The sequence below is a fragment of the Oryza sativa genome, chromosome 11 (genome assembly GCF_034140825.1).
Source record: "Oryza sativa Japonica Group chromosome 11, ASM3414082v1".
NCBI classification, from domain to species: domain Eukaryota; kingdom Viridiplantae; phylum Streptophyta; class Magnoliopsida; order Poales; family Poaceae; genus Oryza; species Oryza sativa.
The window spans coordinates 20,706,919-20,715,133 of record NC_089045.1 but is presented as its reverse complement, the minus strand read 5'-3'; the positions used below and the strand labels follow the sequence as shown (position 1 = coordinate 20,715,133).

General features: G+C 48.3%; 1 protein-coding gene across 1 annotated transcript; it reads right to left on the bottom strand.

Moving 5' to 3' along the window:
- Positions 1-376: 376 nt before the first annotated feature.
- Positions 377-3,079, bottom strand: LOC9270994 (GDSL esterase/lipase At5g03980). The gene is made up of 5 exons (XM_015760459.3): positions 2,595-3,079; positions 2,278-2,490; positions 1,275-1,423; positions 780-1,053; positions 377-662 (listed from the first exon to the last, which is right to left on the bottom strand). Exons 1-5 carry the CDS (start codon positions 2,842-2,844, stop codon positions 427-429), a joined length of 1,122 nt encoding a protein of 373 aa, XP_015615945.1. The 5' UTR covers positions 2,845-3,079; the 3' UTR covers positions 377-426.
- Between the last annotated feature and the right edge of the window lie 5,136 nt (positions 3,080-8,215).

Here is an 8,215-nt window from a genome sequence, read left to right as displayed (position 1 = left end):
TCCTATCTCTTCACCGACTCTCCTTTTTTCGGGACAACACCAGTGTGATCAGCATTGCTCAGGACCAAGTGAAGCATGAGCTCACCAAGCACAAAAGGGTTTGATGTTTCACGCATGCGATTGTAGGTGCATGATGATGTTGTAGCTCTTCAGTATGTTCCTTAAGCTTGTAGATTTCTTCACGAAGGCCTAGAGAAGAGCTCAACATAGCTATTCTCTCCAAACTCATTGTGGTTGATCCACCAGGAGTTTTGTGTGTGTGTGTTTGGGGGGGGGGGGGGGTTGTTAGATGTAGTGCATAGCTAGTTGTGTATTTACTCTTTTCTAGAATGTGTTTTCTATATACTTGTATAGTTACCGTTGTATAACTGTTGGCTCATACGAATTCAATGCTTATAACATTCAACAATATACATGCTCAAGCTCCTAGCAACTCCAGATTTTTTGCACAATGTCAGCTGGTTGAGCAAACCCTTCCATAATAAGGGACAAAGCCATAGCCTTGTACGCCTGTTGAGTGAGGTGGATGCCATCCCAGCTAATGTGCTGCGCTGGGTCTGCACAAACGTTCGTTCCCACTGCGCCACACATTAGGTTCATGTCAAAGTTGTACTTTCCGCCTGCGCCGCAACATGCCTTGAACAATGAGTCCTCCTCGAACCCTAACATATATCAGCCATTGTAAGATCGTGATACATCATCATCCTTGTTGATCGGTGCACATTGTGTGTTTGGCTATTGTATTTTCCTTTTCTGATGGGTAATAGGTATACACGTACCTAAGAGGTCAGCCTTTTGGAGGAGATGCATGAAGGCGCCATAGTAGTCTGCGTAGACGATGGCGACATCCGAGTTGACCTTCCGGAGGTCATCTATGGCGGCCCGGAGCTGATCATTGTGGTACATGGCGAAGGAGTTGTAACTCTTGAGGCAGCCCCGGTCGTCGTAGTCGCCGGAGATCGCCGTGGAGAAGAGGGAGAGGTAACTCGGCGAGCACCCGATCGGGAAGTTGCCCGGGATGACGATCTTGGTCGCTCCTAGCTCGATCACCTCCTAATTAACAAACGAACAAACAATTAATTGATTAATTAATTAGCCATTTCATTCAAAATTATTACTGTATGGACAAGAGTCAGATTACATGAGATGGATGCGTCAAACAATTAGCTCAACAAACTAGTCAGATGGTTAACCAAACACCACCCTCTTTTTTTCTCTCAAATATGAAATGACTCACTGAATTATGAAAACCCAATGATGATCACTATACTTGCCTTTGCAACGTCCATTATGCTTCTCACAACTTGTGGCACGTAGGTCTTCATGGATTCGATGGATCTCCCCTGGAAGAAGGCGTAGTTGTAGTCGTTCCCTCCTATCTCCCCAACCAAGAACAGAGCTCCGGACAGCTTTTTCGCGCAGTCTGATCGATGCTCAAATGCAAAACTTAATTATATACTTACAAATTAATGTTGTCATGATAAAGATAAATCATGTTTTACCAAACAGTAAATTAATTGCAGCGTAATTGAGCTTGAAAACAGATCGATCAAACATACATATGAAGTTGTTTTATCTTTGTCCAGAGTCAAACATTTCTAAATTTTACCATAATTTTTTAGAAATTGTTATAGTTTAACAACATGCAAATTATATATGGTGAAATTGTTTTTAATGGTGAATTTAAAAAGTTTTATGTTAGACTATATAAATTTCAAAAACTAATGTCTTAGTTACTCCCTCCGTTTCAGGTTATAAGACGTTTTAACTTTGGTTAAAGTTAAACTGCTTTAAGTTTAACTAAGTTTATAGAAAAAAAACAGTAACACTTTTAACCCAAGACAAACTTATTATGAAAATATATTCTCTTATTAATTTGATGAAACTAATTTAGTATTATAAATATTACTATATTTATGTCAAACTTGAAACAGTTTGATTTTGACCAAAGTCATAACCTGAAACGGAGGGAGTAATTATTATGACGAGGTTAAAATTAAGAGTAGTTGTTTCAAGTTGGTGATTAATCCAAATTAATAGCGTGTGGCAGTAAAAAATCAATTCGATCACCGCACAGGGTTCAAAGTTATGGAAATTTCGGTCATATTGGAACCCCACACACACCCTACCCCCGATATGATATTATTTCGGCTAAAAAGATTGTTTTTTCATTTATTTTTGTGAATTTGGCAAATTTTTTTCAAATTTGATTAAAATTCGTTTAAAATTTTGGTATATCGTCCAAACTGAATGATTAAACCCTGTCGTAACTCGTACCTTGGTGTGAAGAACAGGTTGAGTTGAGGTGTGACCTGAACCAGTCGAGCTGCGAGCTGAGCGGCACGCTCGCCGGCGGCATCACCACGCCGCTCTGCAGCAGGTAGCTCCGGTCCAGCGCCGTCGCCCCGGCCACCGCGAAGTTCACCCCGCTCTCGAACCTCGCCCCCTTCTCCAGGTACGGGCTCACCAGCGACAGGTTCAGCGCCATGGCTGCCAAGAAACGAACAGCACATACACTTGATTAGTTCCATAGAATTTGCCACATACATACACCTCGCCGGCGGCGATGGCGGCGGCGAGCTGGGTGCGTATACCGAAGTAGTCGATGATGAGGAGGCCGTCGGAGCAGCGGCCGGTGGGGCGGCGGAGGGTCTGGCCGTAGGGGTAGGTGCCGATGGAGGCGAAGGCGCCGACGGCGGGGCCCTCCCGGAGGAGGTTGCCGGTGTCGGCGATGGAGTCGCCGAAGCTGTAGATCGCGCTCACCGAGCACGCCGCCTCCGCCGTCGTCGCCAGCACCAGCAGCAGTATCACGGCGGCCAACGCCGTTGCTGCCGCCGCCGCCATGGCCGATCACGCACCGGCCACTGCTAGCAACTAGCTTAGCTGAGCTGAGCTGTTGGAGCTAGGCACAGCTTGTTGGGTTTAGTTATAATTGAGATGGTTTCGATTTGGTTGGAAAAATTCGCATGGTTTTGTACTTGATTTGTTTAATTTGCAAGCTAATTAAAACTCAAAAGCAGGTGAAAAACTTTAAAAATGCTTTGATTTAAGTATGCATGCTGCAAGTTCAGATTGGTCAGGTGGACAACTTAATTACTTTTGAGTTGACGGATGAGTACATGAGGAAGCTTGTTGGTGAGCATTTGGCCAACCTAACAAACTAACCATGAGACCATATATAGAGAGAGACATATGTGTTATGTTTGTATATCGTAAAGTTGTATTTTGTATGGTCTGCTTAGTATCACATTTTTGCTGTTTTTATGGCTTTATACCTTTAGATAAAGTGGGATTTGGTTTTTTTTGGCTACCATGTACTCTCCTAACTGAATTCCATGGATTCTCATGATTTTGGGCAAAATTTTGTTCAAATTTATTTTGAATTCCGAATCCGGTGAAAAGCCTGAATATTCAAGAAGGGGATAATTAATAGGAAAAAGTCCAAATTACCCCATGAACTATTGCGGTCGATCAAATTACCCCCCGACAAATAGCAGACATTTTTCACTGTGAACTATTCAAATCGGACAAATAACCACTCAAGCACTGTTCTATGCGATTTTGGCCCAAGCTGGTACACATGGCGCCGACGTGGCATCCAATCAGCAAAAAGAATTTTTAAAAATTGTGGGGCCCACTTTTCATATATCTCATCTCTCCCTCTCCCTAACCATATCTTCTGTTAGTTGGGATCGGGATGGCCAGATGGGGGAGGCAGCTGGAGCAAGGAACGGTAGCGGTCGGAACGAGGGATAGGGGCGGTGGGTTGGGCGGAGCCAAGCTAGAGGCTTGGGCTCGGGGTGGCGAAGAAGGGGGAGCTCGCTTAAGAAGGAAGCTAGTATTGATGGAGCTCGAGATCTCCGCAGATTGGGCGCTAGAAGTTAGGCACCATCTTCTTGCCATTGTCTTCATCCTGGAAATAGATGCGGCTCCTGCGCATCCCGGACCTGATATGGGAGGTCGAGGTGAAGGCGGCGACAAGACCCTGCCTCAGAGCTACTGATCGGGGACCACCACCGCACTCCTCTCCAATTCGCCTTCTCTTCCTCAAGTGTTCTGTGGAGGCGGAGGCGATGGCGGTCAGTGGAGGTAGAGGCGGTGAGGAGAAGCGGACAGATTGGAAGGCTAGAGCCGTGCCCTCCTCGAGCCCCATTGGTGGGCTCGTTCTTCGTCACTGGGTGCTCCTCGTAGCTGTCGACGCTGCTACCACTATTGGGCACTCCTCACTGCCGCCACCATCACTAGATGCTGGGGTGTTCCTTGCCACGCATGTTGGGGAGAAAGAGAGAGAGAGAGGGGTGCAAGGAGATAGAAATGAGTAACCCCTATGTTTTCTTTTTTTAAAAAAAAAACTTTCTGTTGATTAGAGATGCTACTTCGGCACCACATATGCCACCCTTAGTCAAAACCAGATCAAAACCGTCTAGAATATTGCTTGAGAGGTTATTTGTCCAGTATAAAATAGTTTAGGGTGTAAAATATCTAGTATTTGAGTTGAAGGTGTAAATCGTACTATCTCAACAGTTTAGGAGGTAATTCTAATTGTTTACTAATTAATATACGAAGTATAGTACAAGTACTTGTGGTTTACAATGCAAATTAACTTGAGTTGCATATCAACTGAAGTCAACTCTGTTGTTGTGTAGCCTTCGAATGGCACTTGAATGTACACACACATAAGCTTAGTTAGATGGCGGCTAGCTTGCTGGCGCTGGTCCACCATTAGGTGTAGTGGTGTACCAGTCCAAGACGTTGATTGCTTCATCGATCGTATCAAAACATGCGTCATATACAGTGACGGAGCCAATAATTGATCACGCCTAGGACCAGCAAATCTCTTTATATCTTCAGTTTTTCACAGTATTTTGTATAAGATTTTAATGGGAATTTGGTCCTAAGTCTAGGGCTCAAGCCATAATTACCCCACCCTTGTCTCCGCCCCTGGTCATATATACTACAACATATTTTAGTTCAAGAGTGGCATACTAGGTTTTATTCGTATCTGAGTTTTGGATGTCTTATCTATACTTCTTTAAAACCTCTAGTTTATTTTTACAGTTTTTACAAATTGTCACCTGATATTTTTTTAATATTATGAAATAGTCCAGCATTTGATCAAACAAGTGAATAACAGATAATCAAATGAGCAAACAAGTGAGACTAAGATATTTGATAAAAAAAAGTACTCCCTCCGTTCCAGAATATAAAAAGTTTTAGGGTTGGACAAGTTTATTAGAAAGTAGGTAAAAGTGAGTGGTAGAGGGTTGTGATTGGATGAGTAGTGGAGGTAGGTGAGAAAAAGTAAATGATAGAGGGTTGTGATTGGTTGGGAAGAGAACGTTGGTGGAGAAGTTGTTATATTTTTAACAAATCTTCAGGGCTAAAAGCCATAATATTTTGGGAGGGAGGGAGTATTTTTTTCCATGACATATTATGATATTGTTTCCTTCTATCCATAGCAAAGCATGGGCATTTTGCTATATGTATGATTTCATGACCTTATAGGTTTCCTTTGGATTTGTACATTTAAGTGCCATTCGATTTCCTGACCTTGTCGCCGCTCATGTTCTCTCTCCTCACCATTTCATCCTTTTTGTTAATGTGGATATACTAGCATCTTCAGCAGTATCTTCAGATCCGACTCTCCAAATGTCCATTTAGCTAGTTTGTCAGAAAAGTTAGAGGGTCAAATTTATCTTTCACTCTAACTGCATCTTTATTAAGTTCTTCCATCTGACAATGAGACCCACATATCAATCTCTACACTTTTTCTTCCTTCTCTCCATCCACATCTTTCCCCTTCCCCATCCAGCCGGTGGCCCTCCCCAACCAACCCAGCTGAATGAGGAAGAGGCGGCGATGGATGCTCGAGACGAGGTGGCACGTCGACCGGGAGCGCCGCTGTCGGCAGCACATTTTCACGTGATGAATCCACAACGGCAGCGGCTCGGTTCCGACGATGGGCGACAGAATCCGCAATGGCCGTTGTCGGCGACATGGGACCGGGAGTATCATGACTAGAGGCTTGAGGCAGACACAATCGCCCACGTGGCCTGGCACCCTCGGGGGACGTCGGGCCCGAGGGTGATGTGTTCGCCCTCCTCTTAGTCTCCCCGAGGGGGTCGGACCATTCCCGCCTCGGCCCCGAGGGCCGAGGCGCCCCGACCCCTCGTGGGTTCTGCTCCGCGTGTATGGGTTAGGTGAGCACAGCGGGGCTCACCTAACCGCATTTATTGCGGTTTGGCTGAGCGTGTCACGCCGCATGTAACGCAGTGCAGTGCACTCGTATATCCGGTCTATGACCAGTCACAGACCGGTCAGATCACGGGTTAGGTGGCGACAGGCGGTCTGACGCACGCTTCGCCCCATCCCGTCAGGACGAGAGCTTCTAGGCACGCGTCCCCAGCTAGAGCTAGCGTGTTACCTCCCAGAGATGGCACGTTAGTCCCGGTCAGATATACGCCAGGCTTCATCCTAACCATTACAGGCAAGATGTTGTGTGAAGAAGGGCGAACATGCATACTGTTAAGCTGACGCATGGTGGACAAGAATGACCGATTTGTGACCAGTCTGACACTGGTCATGTCGTCAGCAGACAGCCACGTTCCCACGTCGCGCCTGCCTCCGGCGGAAGTGGAGGTAGGTATGTGCCGTCCCATCAGAAGGTCATTCGGACAGCAACCATACAAATCTCCGTCCATTTATGAAGAGAAGGCAAGTCCAGTTTGGAAAGAGAGAGAGGGTGCATGTGGTATCCCCTTGAGATATAAAAGGAGGACCTTGCCCACTTAGAGAGGGGACGGGGGGAGATTCGGAACCCAGAACAAGGGAGAGGCTGGTTCATACTTTGTAGCTCCTTCATACACAGATCCACCAAAAACACAGGAGTAGGGTATTACGCTTCTCAGCGGCCCGAACCTGTATACGTCGCCCGTGTCTTATGCTCTTTCGACTCTCGCGAACCTTCCATTCCCAGAGAGCTTAGATTTTCACCCTGAGTCCCCGGCCGAACCGGCAAAGGGGGGCCTGCGCGGTCTCCCGGTGAGGAGCCCCACGCTCCGTCATCTGGCGCGCCAGGTAGGGGGCTCAGTGTGTGTTTTCTGAGCTCTCGTGCTCTTCCGTGTGCGCCAAGCTTTTCCTGTTCAGCCTGATGGCCGAGCAAGCAAAGGCGCACGACCTCTCTCCGAGTGTGAGTGGCGACGACGGGGAGCCGAACCTACGCCGTCGAGCTCGTACTCCGCCGCCCCCTCCACGCCAAAGTCCTAAGCGGGGGGAGGCGCTCGAGAGGGTCGAAAGATCCGCGACTTCACCTATCGCGGGCGATGGAGAAGAACGGCGAGATGGGGAGCGTCGTCTCCTCGTCTACGGCGACGGCAGCACGCCCCAGGGCGCGCTCCAAGCTGCGGGCGCGCTCTTACGTCACCCGCCTGTCGTCCCTGACCCGGAGTCTCCAGCCCAACGATGGCTGGACGACGTGGCCAAATTAGTCATGACGGCACGGCAGCGCCTAGATGCTGGTGGGCGATCCTCCGCCACCAAGGCCTCTGGTGCTGCTACCACCGGCTCCGCGTCGTCAAGACGAAGGGCACGACGAGCGGCAGCCGCTGTTCGCCATTCGGCCGCCACTCCTTCGTCGACTCCTACGACCCGAGAAGATCTGCGTGGGGGGCCGGACGCCCGCACCAGCATCGAGCGCCGGCGTAATGACCGAAGTGCTGCCCACGCAACGGAGGGCGCTTCCTCGTCCAGAGTGTCACCTCAACACGGACGTGGGAATCAGCCCTCCGTGCCCCCGGTTGGTGGTGTCGGCTGTAGAGCCTTTGTGGCGAGTCTTCGGAATGTCCGTTGGCCCCCAAGGTTCCGGCCCACCATCGCCGAAAAATATGATGGCAGCGTCAACCCCACCGAGTTTCTCCAGGTCTACACGACCGGGATTGAGGCCGCTGGGGGTGACGACAGGGTCATGGCGAATTTCTTTCCCATGGCCCTGAAGGGGCAGGCGCGGGGTTGGCTAATGAACTTGCCACCCGCGTCAGTCCACTCCTGGGAGGATTTGTGTCAACAGTTCACCATGAACTTTCAGGGCACATATCCGCGCCCAGGTGAAGAAGCGGACTTACACGCAGTACAGCGAAGGGATGATGAGTCACTTCGCTCGTACATTCAGCGGTTCTGTCAAATCCGCAACACCATACCATGCATCCCTGCACACGCG

Excerpts from the sequence above, each read along its gene's own strand:
- LOC9270994 (XM_015760459.3), bottom strand. The coding sequence starts at position 2,844 with ATGGCGGCGGCGGCAGCAACGGCGTTGGCCGCCGTGATACTGCTGCTG. Across the intron at positions 1,054-1,274 it reads GCATAATGGACGTTGCAAAG|GAGGTGATCGAGCTAGGAGC; the intron begins GCAAGTATAGTG and ends TTTGTTAATTAG. Across the intron at positions 663-779 it reads CCAAAAGGCTGACCTCTTAG|GGTTCGAGGAGGACTCATTG; the intron begins GTACGTGTATAC and ends GATATATGTTAG.